This window comes from Myotis brandtii, unplaced genomic scaffold, assembly GCF_000412655.1.
Source record: "Myotis brandtii unplaced genomic scaffold, ASM41265v1 scaffold344, whole genome shotgun sequence".
Lineage (NCBI taxonomy): Eukaryota > Metazoa > Chordata > Mammalia > Chiroptera > Vespertilionidae > Myotis > Myotis brandtii.
The window spans coordinates 3,363,019-3,378,803 of NW_005363247.1; the positions used below are offsets into that span (position 1 = coordinate 3,363,019).

The 15,785-nt window shown below is 37.7% G+C and overlaps 1 protein-coding gene across 1 annotated transcript in view; it reads left to right on the forward strand.

The window, feature by feature from the left end:
- ADGRV1 (adhesion G protein-coupled receptor V1) overlaps positions 1-15,785 on the forward strand; it is a 462,684-nt gene that overhangs the window by 289,967 nt on the left and 156,932 nt on the right. Inside the window, exon 84 of the mRNA XM_005871499.2 lies at positions 8,569-8,685. Coding sequence (XP_005871561.2) covers positions 8,569-8,685 — 117 coding nt within the window. The remainder of the gene's footprint in view (positions 1-8,568; positions 8,686-15,785) is intronic.

Here is a 15,785-nt window from a genome sequence, read left to right on the forward strand (position 1 = left end):
TTTAGAGAGAGAGTGGAAGAGAGAGGGAAAGACAGAGAGAAACATCGATGTGAGAGAAACACATCGATTGGTTGCCTCCTGCATGAGCCCTGACCAGGGCCCAGGCTGGGGAGGAGCCTGCAACCGAGGTACATGCCCTTGACTGGAATCGAACCCAGGACCCTTTGGTCCACAGGCTGATGCTCTATCCACTGAACCAAACCAGCTAGGGCTGTATTGATGTTTTATTTTTAATTCTTTGTCAAAGGTCTTCAGATAATTTTAAGGGATTCTTCAAGTAATTTTAAAAGTTGCATAGCTAATGCTGATAAGGTTAAGTCTCACCACAGAATGCATTAGTGGCATGGAAATGTCATTACACTTGTGAATACCATTATCATCGGCCATGACACAGTGGTCTGTGCATCAGCAGCTTGCGAAGGTGTCTTTGTCTTTAGCATCAGCTTAATGATATACACTATTTTCTATTGAAAGGGATTTTGCATATGTAAATGATTTATATGTAGCAGAAATATTTAGAGTTCAATGTATTGTGATTTTTTAGTAACTTAAAATAGTTTGCTTTTATCGTTGGAACTTATGTTTAAAATACCTTATTAGCTGATTTTGAAAGAAGAGGGTATAAAAATTTCAGTGGTCAAGAGAAGCTAAGTGGATTAGAAAATGTTAGGTATAAAAATTTACAAAATACTGTATATGGATCATTTAGATACAAGTGCATTTTAGTTCAGGACAGAGCACCAAAATAATAGTAAATATTTTAACTAAAGAAAAATATAGAACACTAATAACAAGGTCCAGAAGTTATTACATATCTTCTACATTCTGCTTCAAGCCAAGGTGCAATAACAGCAACCAGATTTACCCTCAACTTTGAAACAAATGAAAAATGGAAAAATGTATAAAACAACAAATTTCAATAGACTGGACATCAGGCAGTGAAGGATAGGGATCCTTGTGCTGTGGGAAACAAACAAGGAGAGCTTAACAATTGCCCTGGAGTAGAGCCTCATAAGCTTTTTCCAGGTGCTGGCACAAGGAGGAAGAATGTAGGTGGAGCCCAGCAGACTAACAGAATTGAGGAGACAAGGTGGGAGTCTGAGAAAACCAAAGTGGCTGGAGTTTGTAGGACGGAGTACTTACTGGAAAGGAGAAAACTCCAGAGGGCTCTCAGTATTCAGCTGAGTGCTGATTGGTCCATGTGTGTGAGGACAGTACTCAAGGCCAGAGAAAGAATCACCCAAAAGGATAAAATAATACAATGCCAGGTGCTTACATAGGGCCAGTAATACTGTCTGTTCCCATTAGTTAGACTGAAAAATCTCAAGCATCACAAGCAAGAAAGAACTTTCCTCAGTACTAAGGAATAATTGGCCTGAGCACAATAGTTCTGCCTAATAAATCTTAACATCAAGGATTAAAAAGATCAAACTGCTTCCAAGGGCATCCTAAAAAGCTCAAAAATATTTATATGAATACAAATATCCACCACCCAAAGAAGTAAAATCAAAATGTCTGGTATTATTAAAAAATTATACGATAAAAGGCAAAAAGTAAAATTTGGCATAAGTAGAAGAGTAAATCAATAAGTCAACTAATACTGAACTTTTACAGATGTTAGAATTGGCAGACGAGGACAATAATACATTTATTATATCTGAATTCCATGTGTTCAAACAGTTAAGTAGAATCATGGAAATTATTAAAATGCACTAAATCAAATTTTTAGAAATCATAACTATAATTCATGAGATGAAAAATACACTGGATGGGATTAATAGCAGATTAGAAAAGCAGAAGAAAAAATAAGAAATGTGAACATACAGCAATATAAATTATTTAAAATGGAAATCAAAGGTGTTGGCGCGGTTGGTTTCATTTTGAGGCCTCGGTCCTTGCTTTGTAGATGTCTGTCTTCTCCCTTTGTCTTCACATGATCTTTCTACTGTGTGGGTGAATATTCCTATCCAAAATTTTATTTTCTTATAAGAACATCATTGTAACTTCATTATCTCTCTAATGCTCTCATTTTTCAAATACAATTACATTCTGAGGTACTAGAAATTAGAATTTCAACATATGAATTTTGGGAGGACACAGTTGAGTCCATAAAAATACTTAATAGAAAAAATCTAAATATTTTTTCCTAAGGTCAGAAACAAGGCAAGAGTGTTCATTTTCATCACCTCTTTTCAATATTGTGCGTGTGTGTACACTATGTCTACATCTATCTACCTCTATTTATCTACCTACCTACTGGGGGTACTGGGCCTAAGCCGGAAGTCAGATATCCCTCTTGCAGTCCGGGACCCTTGCTCCTTACCGCCCACCTGCAGCGGGAGGTAGGAGAGGCTCCTGTCACTGCCGCTGCGCTTGCCAGCTGTGAGCTAGCTGAGCAACTCTCCCCATGTGGGAGTGAACTGACCTGCATTGAGCGTCTGCCCCCTGGTGGTCAGTGCAGGTTATAGCGACTGGTCATTCCACCGTTTGGTCAACTTGCATATTAGCCTTTTATTATATAGGACTAGAGGCCCGGTGCACGAAATTTGTGCACAGGAGAGGGTCCCCTCAGCCCAGCCTGCACCCACTTCAATAGGGGACCCCTCAGGGAATGTCTGACTGCTGGTTTAGGCCCGATCCCACAGGGGTCAGACACCCCTCTCACAATCTGGTATCGCTAGCTCCTAACCACTCACCTGCCTGCCTGCCTGCCTGATCGCCCCTAACCTCTCTGCCTGCCTGATTGCCCCTTACTGCCTCTGCCTGCCTGCCTGATTGCCCCTAACTGCCTTCCCCTGCTGGCCTGATCTCACCCCCAACTGGCTCCCCTGCCGGCCTGATCTCACCCCCAACTGCCTCTGCCTGCCTGATCACACCTAACTGCCCTCCTTTGCTGGCCTGATCTTGCCCCCAACTGCCCTCCCCTGCCAGCCTGGTTGCCCCCAATTGCCCTCCCCTGCTGCCCTGATCTTGCTCCCAACTGCCCTCCCCTGCAGGCCTGATCTCACCCCCAACTGCCCTCTTCTGCTGGCCAATTTGGTTCTGATTGGTCAGTTTCTATGCCAGTTAGCGTCTCTGGGCCTATCAACGGGGCCTGATCATAAAGACACGGCTGATCAGCAGCCCCAGAGGAGGCCTGGAGAGAAATGGAGGTGCGGCTCTTGGCCAGGCCGGGAGAGAAAGAGAGGCAAGTTCTGATCAATGGCTGCCACAGAGGCTACAGATCAGACCCTGCCTCTCTCTCTCTCTACAGGCCTCTCTCCAGGCCTGATCTGCAGCCCCCTAGGCAGTCAGTGCTGGGTTGGGGCACCCGCAGCCCAGCACTGACTTCTGGTCTGGTCGAGCCTTTGGTCATAACAGTCGTTATGACCCTGGCTCTTTATTATATAGATAGGTAAAAGATCCTTTATTCAGAGATGGCATGATCCTTTATGTAGAAAATAAATGTTTTCTACAAAAGAGCTACTCAAATTATTAAGCGTGTTCTATAAGTGTGCAGGATACAAGAGCAATATCCAAAAATCAATTGTATTTCTATATATTTGCAATGAACAAACAAAAATTAAAATTTAATGAAATATCAGTTACAATAGCAGTGAAAATATAAATACTCAGGTATATATATTTTTAATATCTGAAAGACCTATACATGGACAACTACAAAACACACCTAAGAGAAATAGGGGAAAAAACCCTAAATAAATGGAAAGGTAAACTGTATTCATGAGATAGATATAAGAGTTAATATGTCAATTCTCCTTAGATTAGGATTCAACACTGTCCCAGAAAAGAAACCCCAGCAGTCTTTTTTTTTTAGTGTAGAAATCAGCTGCTTGATTCTAAAATTCATATGAAAATGCCAATGACTTGAGGTAACCAAATCAACTTTGAAAAAGATCAATGAATTTATGAATTTGAGCCTGACACTACCTGTTTTCAAGAATTATGGCTACAATAATCAAGATGATGTGGTATTGATATAAACACATTCAGTGAAACTGATTAGAGAGTCCAGAAATTGATCCCCATATATGAAGGCATATACAATATATGTAATTATAGGTAATTCATTAGAGAAAGGATAGTCTTTCCAATAGAAAAGATATTAGAAAAATTGGATAGTCACATGCAAAACAAACAAAAAGCTTTGGACTATAGTTTCATCAAATTCAAAATAACTAAAAGTCAATCACAAACCTTATTTTTAAACCTTAAACTATAAAACTTCTAGAAAATCATGTCAATTTGGGCTAGGCAAAATTGTCTTAGATATGATTCCAAAAGTATAATCTATAAGAGGTCAAAAAAGTATAATCCAACCCAATTGGTTTTCATCGATGTTAAGAAACTGGTGTTCTTCAAAAGACACTGTTAAGAGAATTAGGCCCTGGCAGGGTCGCTCAGTTGGTTAGGTTGCCATCCCAGTACACCAGATTGTGGGTTCAATCCTTGGTCAGGGCACATACAAACATCGACCAATGAATGTATAATAGTGGAACAACAAATTGATGTTTCTATTTCCCCCTTTCTCTCTCTCTCTCTCTCTCTCCCTCTCTCCTTTTCTCTCTCTCTCTCAAAAAAAAGTAAATAAATTAAAAACAACATTTTAAAAGAAAGAGAAATAGAAAACAAGCCACAGCTGGAAAAAAAAATGTTTGCAAATCAAATATCTGGTGAAAGACTTGTATGATGAATGTAAAACAAACTCATCATTGGATTGAAATGTAGAACAACCCAATTTTAAAAGTGAGCAAAAGATTTAAAAAGGCATTTCTTCAAAGAAGAGATATGGATTGCAAATAAGCATGAAAAAATTGTCAACATCATTACTGTTTAGGTAAATGTAAATTAAAACCACCATAAGGAACTACTGTGTACCTATTAGGCAGGTTAAAATCTTAAGAACTAACTCATCATGGTTCACTCCTTCTACCTCTGTAACTTTCCAAATAAACTTTTGGTTGTTAAGAAAACAAAAACTAACTCACCATAACAGTTTTAGTGAGAATGTGGAGGAAATGGACACTCATGCATTACTGGTGAGACTGTAAAATGTTGTAAACATTATTTTGGAAAATAATTTACCCATTTTTAAAAATAAATACATACCATATGATCCAGCCATTCCTCTCCTAGATATTTACTCAGTATAAATGAAAGCATATGTGCATACAAAGACTTGTATATTCATGACAGTTTTATTTGTAAAAGTCAAGAATTGGAAACAGCCCAAATATCCATCAACAGGTGAAAGGATACCTAATTGGAACACTACGCAACAATGAAAAGAGAATGAACTAGTGACACATTATTTTCGATGACTCTCAAAATAATGATACCAAGTGAAATACACTAGAGAAAAAAAGAATTCATCTGATTCCAATTACATAAAATTCTAGTAAATGCAAACTTATGTGTAGTGTTAGAAAACAGGTTGCTTGGGGATATGAGAAGCAGTGGTGCTTGGAGGTATTACAAAGATCATGAGGAAACTTTAGGGTTGATGTTCGTGTTAATTATCTTGATTGTGATGATGGTTTCACAGGTGTATATATGTGTCGAAGCTTATTAGATCATACATTTTATGTACTATTTACTGTCAATCATACTTCAATAAAGCTGTTTTTAATGTATCTTTATTGTTGAAAGTATTACAGATGTCCCCTCTTTTTCCCCATTATCCTCCTCACCCCACTTCTGCCCCTTCCCCAGGCCTTCACCAAACTATTGTCTGTGTCCATGGTTATACATATATGCATATAAGTTCTTTAAGCTAGTTTTAAACAACCCTGTGCTTAAATCCATGATAGGGTCTATATGGAATAGTCAATGTTTGCTTCTTTTTTAAAAAAAATGTATCTCAATAGTTGTAATAGAGAATAAGATCAAATTGTTGCCTTTAAGGAGTTGACAGTTTTCCACAAAATTAAGTCTGATTTTATCTAAGAATTGGGGAAATTGAGGTTTATAGGAAAACCAATCCTTAGGTTAATAAAATCCTGTTTTAAAAATTCAGAGGAGGAAAGGGTTGCTTATGGTTGAAAGAAATAGCCATATATTTATGATAGAGTTGACATTTCAAGTATGCCTTGAAAAATGGACATGATTTCAACAGAGGAAGATGAGAAACCAATTCTGGCTAGAAAAAAAAAGAAGAGAACAAAGCAGAGTTGAAATGATGGAACATGTTTTAGGGAATAGCAATCAATGGAGTTAAAGCATTTCTGTTTCCTCTTTGGAAATTTCTTTGACTTCACAAGCAGGATTAATCAATCTTGACTCTGTGTTTTCTGATAATTTAATCCATATCTGTCACATTTTATTGCATCATATGTGTCTCTGAATTTATCCTTGGGCACTCTCCTTTTAGAAAGGACAATATTTGGCTCATTATAAATGTTCAATAGTAAGTGCTATGCCACTTTTAAAAAATAGGAAAGTCTGGTAGTCTATTATGATTAGAGTAGGCAGGTGGAATTTGAACTGGTCCTATAAAAACAGAGAAGGTTTTGGATAAGATGGAGAGTACATCATAGGCAGAGGAGTGAGAATGTCCATAGTAAAGTGTGTGGGGTGGAGCAAGGGGAGTATATATTAAGGGCTACTGAGAATTGAATCAGACCTTAAGAATGGAATTTGGGGTGTTAAAACTGTATTCTGAAAACACAATTTTAAATAATAACCTATACTAATTTGATTCAAATAAAAAGTATTGAAAAGAATAATAATTATTTAAATTAGTATGTCACTTATAAATTTCATAAGGTGCTTAAAACTAGGGACATTCAATTACAACTTGGATTTCATCATTATTTTAAACTAGAGGCCCGGTGCACGGATTCATGCACAGGTGGGGTCCCTCAGCCTGGCCTGCATCCTCTCACAATCCAGGACCCTTCGGGGGGATGTAGCAGTGCCGAAGTGGCAGGCAGCCAGGGGAGGAGCCCCAGCCGGGCCCGGGCGCCGCAGCTACACTCACCAGCTGTGAGCCCGGCTTCTGGCTGAGCGGCGCTCCCACTGTGGGAGTGCACTGACCACCAGGGGACAGCTCCTGCATTGAGCGTCTGCCCTGTCGTGGTCAGTGTGTGTCATAGCAACCGGTCGACTGGTCATTCAAGTCGTTCTGGTCGTTTGGTCATAATGGTCGCTTAGATTTATATATACTGAGTGGCCAGATTATTATGACCACCTGACATTTGTAGGCAAATTAGCTATAATTTCGTGCTGAAGTTGATAGAGGGCCAGATCATTATAAACAGGGAAGCAGGTTGTTTACCACGACAGTAGAAGTGATTTTTTCTGAAGATATGGGTAAACAACACGATTTAACAGCCTTTGAATGTGGGATATATATATATATATATATATGTGTGTGTGTGTGTGTATGTATGTATGTGTATATATATATGTGTGTGTGTGTGTGTGTATCAAACTGTTCAGGTTATTTAGAACAAAAATACCAAGTAATTTCAACACAATCCATATTTTAGAATCTGAATTAGAGAGACTAAATTTATTGTAGGCACACTTTTAAAGATTTTATGGAAACAGATGCCACTTTGCAAAAAGAAAACATAAAACAGTGCAATTATTCTTTGGGGGAAGGGGGGAGGTGTGCTGATCTCACAGCCTGTGCTTCCAAGGTCTTTTAAGGCATGGTCTCAGTGCTTTGCTTTAGTGAAGGGGTTCAGTGAACACTTGTGGAAATAGGAAGGTTAAATTGATGACCTAAAATGTGTTACAACTCAGAAGTTAGAAGCTAAAATTGAGGAAAATCTAAGCATGTTTTTATAATAAACTCTAATCATTCAAAAGCTATTTGTGGTATGATCTGGAAAGGCAAATTTGTTGACTTTATTTTTTCAGGGAACTCATTTGGACATGATAAATAAGCAAATTATAGAGCATCTTAGATGGTGGTAAATTCTGTTTTAAAAAAAGAAAATAAAAGTAGGGGTGGGGGAATCACATGTGTTAGAAGCAAAGACAGTGTGATTTTAAATAGTGTGGTCAAGAGAGGCCTGGTGGCGAAGGTCACTTTTGAACAAAGGCTTGAGGGCAGTTGAAATAAAATCCCCAGGATTAGAGTAATCATAGCATTGGAGATTTAACTTTTAATTTGTCCATTTTGTTATGTATGTTACTTCTCAGCAAGAGGATGCCGGTGAGGGGTAAAGTCAGCTTTTGCTTCTTTCTGTTTTTTCCCATTAGCTTTGACTTAAACAAGGAATGGTATTTCTGCTCTCTTTTCTACTTACCTAAAACACATGTATTTCATGGGACTTTTGTTCATCAATAATTAGAACAAGGTTTACTTTGAGAATTTCCTCTTGGCAGTTCAAAGCAACATGTAACATAATTTCATAGAATCTATTGTTTCTTAGAAATATAAAAAATCATGTATTGCCAGTTTTAGAAGATTCTTAGTCATCTCAGTTTGGGCAACAAATCAAGTTATTGTCCCTTTGAGTCATGGAATCATAAATCAGATAAGAAAACAGTTTACTGTCTTAATATTCTTGATTGATTTTAGCCTGATTTAAAAATAAAAGTATTTGTTTCTTACAGATTGTGTTTCTGGCATCTGCATATGCAAGTCCCCAGCTCACAGATGAGAGCTGTTCGGCCCTGGCTGCTGTCACCCATTACCTGTATCTTTGCCAGTTTAGCTGGATGCTCATTCAGGTTGGTACCTCATTTCCTCACTTCCACTCCCACCCCACACCCTTTCAACTTTTTAATGAATCAGACTATTTTATCTGATAGTCTTTATATTGAAATGGAAGTAATTTCATCACTGCATTCCCAGGAGATTAATGCAAGAAAACCTTATACACTATACAGCAATAGAGAGCATAGTAAATTTGAGGAAATGAAAAGAACTCCTGTAAGGTTGAAAATAAGGGTGTGGTAGGAAATGAAGCTTTTGATGTGGGCTGCCTTGTAAGGCATGGGAAGAAAGTTGAACTTGTTTTATAGAGGAAGTCATAGAGTTATTTTAAGCAAGGGAGTGACATGATGAGATTAGCATTTTAGAAAGATTTCCCTGTTAGTGGTGAGTTGGGAACAGGGGAGAGTTGACAAGAGTTGACATAAGGCCCTAGCTGATTCGCTCAATGGATAGAGCATTGGTCTGCGGTGTGAAGGGTCCCTGGTTCGATTCCAGTCAAGGGCATATGCCCCGGTTGCAGGCTCGATCCCAAGTAGGGGGTGTGCAGGAGGCAGCCAATCAATGATTCTCCCTCATCATTCATGTTTCTATCTCTCTGTCCCTCTCCCTTCCTCTCTGAAATCAATAAAAATATATTTTAAAAAATAGTTGACATGAGGGCAAATCCAGTAGCATTAGATATAGGTGTGTCCAGGGGAGAGAAGAGCATCGTTCTGTGAACCAGGGAGGTAGCAGATGAAGCTAAGGGAAGTGATCAGCTTTTAGGTGGCTTTTTTCTACCTTTTTTTTTTAAGTAGAAATATAGGGGGTAGTGATTGGTTATGAAGCCTGAAGAAGGTGGAACGAAGATAATGATCACTGGAGACTGGGAGAAAGGTGATGGGGGGTGGCATGTTCACTGTGAAGTTCCTGTGCAATCTCCAGTGGAAACTTTGAGAGAAGTGACTGGACAGGGCTAGATCTCAGAACTGAGGTCCTTGCTATCGAAATACATTAGCAAACTGTTGACTTAAAGTTGGAAAATGGAGCCATTGTTTTGGAAGAGATCACTTTGGGATAGAGTATAGATTGAGGCCCTTAGCAACTAGTTAATGTTAGGTAGAGATTTGAACTCTCCTTTTTTTTGCCTAAAATCCCAAATTCTGTCTCTATTGTCTTATGCTGATTTGCTTGATAAAGAAGTTAATGTGAGAATTGGATCCACTTCAGCAGGATTAATGTCACTAATGGCACAACTGAAATGCTGCCTTTGATAATGACTTCTACATAATGGTATTGTTAAATCTTTCATGTGATAGAAATAGTTTCATGTGAGTTTCTGAGTATGCCTGAGGAAAAGTTTATGTAAACAGATGTATTGGGGCACTTGCATATTCATTTTTCTTGTTGAATAAGAGGGATGTGGGATTTCCACTGTACAGCAATATTTAAAGAAAGTGAGGTGGTATTATTATGAGAGAATAACAGACAGACTCAAGGAAGGGATATTTTCCTAGGTATGATATAGTTGTCAGTGCTAATTGGAGTCCTGCATCTGGGGTTGAATTCTGGCACAGCCACTATCTTGGTAACCTTAATCAAGTTATTGATTCTAAGTTTTGGTTCTAAATCTGCATATGGGTATAATAATTCCTATCTCATAGATTTTTTAAAAATATATTTTATTGATTTTTCACAGAGAGGAACAGAGAGTTAGAAACATCGATGAGAGAGAAACATCGATGAGAGAGAAACATCGACCAGCTGCCTCCTGCACACTCCCTACTGGGGATGTGCCTGTAACCAAGGTACATGCCCTTGACCGGAATCGAACCTGGGACCTTTCAGTCCGAGGGCCGAAGCTCTATGCACTGAGCCAAACCGGTTAGGGCAGAATTTTTGTTTTATAGCTTTTTAAGCAGCTCTAATTATGGAAAGTTTGTAGTGTTCGCTAAATTTCCCCCAAAATTAAAAAAGTAAGAATAGCCCTGGCAGCGGGGCTCCGTGGTTGAGCGTTGACCTATGAACCAGGAGGTCACAGTTCAATTCCTGGCCAGGGCACATTCTTGGGTTGTGTGCTCAATCCCCAGTGCGGGACGTGTAGAAGGCACCTAACCAAGGATTCTCTTTCATCACTGATGTTTCTATCTCCCTCTCCCTGAAATTAATAAAAATATATTTTAAAAATAAATAAAAAATGTAAAAATAAATTTAAACCATTTAACATAAAACTTAAATATTTGCTGAAATTAAAAGAGCCTTTGCTAGATTATGTTCTTACAAAATTCTTTAGGAGTTTAAGATGTGTGTCCTGTGCATGTTGTTATTTATCTGCCTGGACTGAGGTCCCCAGTGGTGTGCTGAAGGTCTTTGCCATGTCCTTGACCTTTTCCATTTTTTTCATGAGTGATTTGAATGAAAACACAGGAAACTGTCTTATCAGGTAGGAGCTGATACAGACCTGAAAACGTAGCTAAAAGAGTGAGCTGCCTGTGTCGAGAATACATGTAGAACCAATATAGAGAAACCTTACTATAACAGATTGAAAACTAGAATGGAAGAGACATAATCTGATGTGGGTTAATGTAAACAATTTGAAATTTTAATTTAACACAAATTCAGCAATCAAATGTGTAACTGGATTGCTTAAAAACGTAAAACAACTACAGTTAACTACAAAAATAACATAGGCCCAAGTTACATTAATAACAGTATGGAGACAGCTGTGGTTACATTGTGATCTATGACGTTCAGGTTATGTTGAGACCCTTAACCGTTTTCATGAATCATGTTTCAGTGAGAACATTAATCAGCCAATGGGAAGTCAGAAAATAGTTCTATAAGAAACTTTAAGGCAGCTGCAGATAAGTAACCGGGAAAGGATTTAGGGAAAAGTGATGGCTGTCTAAAATACAAAATACATTTCGAAGAACCAGAGCAAATGGGTCAAAAATTAGGGAAGCAAATTTGATTTGTGTTAGCATTTATAGCCAATAAAACTGTCAAAGTTGAAGAGGCTGTTTCTAAAAGTAGAGGACATCCAATTGCTAAAATATATTCAAACAGGGGAAAATGACTAATTTTCAAACATGGGTTTAGATGGATTTTTTGCTTTGGGGGAGAGTTAGGGCGGCATATAAAATTTTACCCAACATATATCTCTTCAAGTTTTAAGTAAATATGATTATGGCTGGTGCATATTTAGTAAACTAATTAGCTCTCTGTGTGGCTAATGGTTTAGGAAAACTATTTAAAGTACCAGTGAAGTTCAGTGTATTTCAGATGGTACACACCATATTTTTCATGGTTTGTGGTTTGACCACAAGGGGAAAATGCAATAACTTCTGATTCTAGGTAGGATAATTCTAATGAGTTACTTTGTGGTTGAAGGTTGTCACTTTACTAGACTGTGGTTTCCCATTTATAATGTAATCTGCTAAAATATTTTTTTAAAAGTAGAATCCATTTTTAAAACATTATGTTAAAGATTAGACTACTGTTAATTCAAAGCTGTTAGCTAAATAGGGTTGAGATAATTGAGAGAATATTAGTATTTTAATGATTCTACTTTATATTTTCAGCTGTATAGGAGAGACTTTGATATATGTAAACAGGTGCATAGCTTATAATGGCAAAAGGTAAACATTAACTTTAATTATTGGGCCAAGCATGTCAGAATTATTGTATATTTTGATCTTCATTGTATATTCAGTCTTAGAAAAAATGCATTTTAGTAATTTTATCTTGAGAAGTTATTTTACTTTTGTATCACATACTTTTAATACAGTCTAGTAAAATTGGATTATATTTTAGAGTAGGTAAAGAAAAATTTTATTGGCAAACAAGTTATATAACTTCTCCTAGCCTAGATTTTCTTATCTGAATAATCAAGTATTGTAATAACAGTACCTCTCTTTGAGAATTGTCTAAAGATATAATGAATTAATACAGAAAATGAGCTTGGAATGGTACCTGGCACAGACTGCACACTCCATACATGTTTACCCATATTATTAGCTAAGCAAATTTGCATGGCTGATATTTCATAGATTTTGAAATGTGTTGAATATTCTGTTTTTCCAATATAATTTGTACTTTTTTAAAAAACAAAAATTAGCTACATATAGTGGGAAACGTTAAAGTGAGGCATTCACTCACTAGGGGCAAAGCCTTAGGAGGCTGTATATCACTAAGCTCTTTACTAAACAAGCACATGCATGGCTGATAGCAGGCTCCTGGACTAGCGGCCTTGACTCTGTTCTTCAGGCCTCCTCTTTCTCTGACAGGGAAATTACACTGTGTATGATGGGAATAGAGTAGCAGATTATTTTGCTTCTTTTTTTTTCTTTTTAAGCAAACAACTTACAGATTCCCCTTTCGGCCATGGAGATTGAGTTACCCTCTTGTTTGCTTTAAATGTGAGATCCCTCTGAAATTACTGAAATAATTTCCCACTTCCTTACAGCAGCAGGGTCATGTCTGCTTTCAGAAAGAGTGACAGTGAGAATTTAAACTCTTATAATATTTTTACTCTATTTTCCTAGTAATTGTTTTATTTTCATTTCCTTTTCATTTGCTTTCATTTTAGAAATAGCATATGCTAATGGCATAAAATATAATCAAACACTAGAGAAATATAAAGTGAAAAGTACATCTGTTTCTCCCTTTTCACACACTCTCTACCCTCTGCTCTACTCTAAACCCTGCTTCCAAAGGTAAACACTGTGAATGACTTCCTGTGTATCCCACAGGAAATATTCCGCAAACATACAAATATTTATAAATGTATAAACAAGGACATATGTGTATGTACTTGTGTGTAAAAGTATATGTATATATATATATATACATAGTGTATGTACATATTTATATTTAGTATATATATATTTTTGTGTGTACATATAAATTTACCACATACAGATGTACTTTGTTTTCCAATTTTTAATAGTTATTCCATAATTTATTTTTCTAGCGTGTATGTACTTTATATTTAGTATATATATATTTTTGTGTGTACATATAAATTTACCACATACAGATGTACTTTGTTTTCCAATTTTTAATAGTTATTCCATAATTTATTTTTCTAGCCTCCTATTATGAAATGCTGGTTATTTCTAATTATTTTTGCAATTATAAACAATGCTTCCTTAAACATCCTTGCACTCTGGGTATTTGTTACTTATGGACTATCCATAGAATGAATTACTAGAATTTAAACTTTTTCTATTAACATCTACATGAGATATTATTATATAAGTAAGTGGAAACATAATTTTGTCTGTATATTCATTCGGTCGAGTTTTATGATCATTTCCTGTCACCAAGTAAATTGTATAGCAGTCTCCTTCAATTATGACCAATATCCATACCTTGAATTGTCCTTACAGTCTGTCTGTCTCATGCCTAGGGACACAGCTTCCTCATAAAGGTAATGTTTTATTTTGAAACTAAAGTTTACTTGAAAATGTATTTTCTAAATGGTAGAATAAAGTTAGAAAATTATTTTATAATTGCACTTGAGCCTTTATATCTTGTGCCTTAATTTCACCATATAATAAGCCTATGAACAAATAAATGCACATATTATTTATTCCTTGGCAAAAAGGCCACTTACTGTCAGAGCATGGCAACAGAAAGAGAAATGCTAAAATTAGCCATGTTTTTCTTTCGTCACTGATTTAATTTGGGGGGACATCAAAGGTATGAGAGAGGACAGACTGGTAATTACCTAGATAAAAGTGACATACCGAGGAGATACTGAGTTTCCCAATCCTCAAAAAGCCTTGTAGTTTATTTCACGCAAAATTGTTAAGAGGAAGAATAACTGGAGCAAGGACATGTGGTAACATTTCTCAGTCTCGCCTCTGAAATGAATGACTAAGGGCTTATGGTAATGACAGAATTAATAGCATCCATGATCTCTGACCAAACTTGATGCAATAAATCAGTCCAAGGTTTCTGATGACATAATAACCCAATATTAAATGTCAGGCTAGATGCCAATCTTATCTCACATACCATTAAAATTTATGGGGTCTAAACCTATTTTTAACTTAAAAAAAAGAAAAGGCATTTCTCTTTAAAATTTTACAACTATACTAATATGTATTATGTTAATCCATATTATATGAGTAAACTAATAACTTGTGCTTATGGAGCATATGAAAGCATAATTATGAACTATGATAATCAAATAGATAACAAGGTGTGTCTTTGATTTTACTGTGTGAGCACTTGGAAAATAGAGGTAGTATTCATTGAAAATGTTACTATAAAAATAGACATTTCTATAAATGTCTGTAAATACGCTTACAGACACACAGTATTTCTATCTATATATGACCTGAATTATATCTGAGTATTTTAGTTGGTTGGTTTGCATCTTAATCAGAATCAACTTAAATTCTAACAGCATCACTTAATAATTATAAGAAATACTAGTGGCCCATTGCATGAAGATTCGTGCAATAGGCCTTCCTTCCCCTGGCTGCCAGCACCGGTTTCCCTCTGGCACCCGGGACCCAGGCCTTTGGTCCAGCCACAGCAGCGAGGCTTGGCTTCTCTGCTCTGGCTGCTCCCAGCCACTCCTTTTTTTTTTCCAGTTCCTCGAGCGGAGGCCAGGGCTGGCTGGAAGCCTGGGTCTCCCCTGGCGGCCCACAGAGCTGGAGCAAGCAGATGGCGGCGTCTACGGCCTCCAGCCCCTCCTTGAGCGGAGCCCAGGGCCAGCAGGAAGCTTGACTTCCTCCGTTGCCAGGAGCAACCCAAGCCTCCTGCTCGCTCCAGCTCCATGGCTGCCGCCATCATCAGTTGTCTTCAGTCTTCCCTCCGCGCCTGTGTATGCAAATTAATCACCATCTTTGTTGGGTTAATTTGCATAGTCCCTCTGATTGGCTGGTGGGTGTAGCGGAGTGGTGGAGTGATGGTTAATTTGCATGTTTCTCTTTTATTATATAGAACTAGAGGCCCGGTGCACAAAAATTTGTGCATTCGCCGGGGAGGGGGGCCCTCAGCTCGGCCTGTGCCCTCTCGCAGTCTGGGACCCCTCGGGGGATGACCACTTGCTGGCTTAGGCCTGCTCCCCGGGGGATTGGGCCTAAGATGGCAATCAGACATCCCTCTGGCAGCCCGGCAG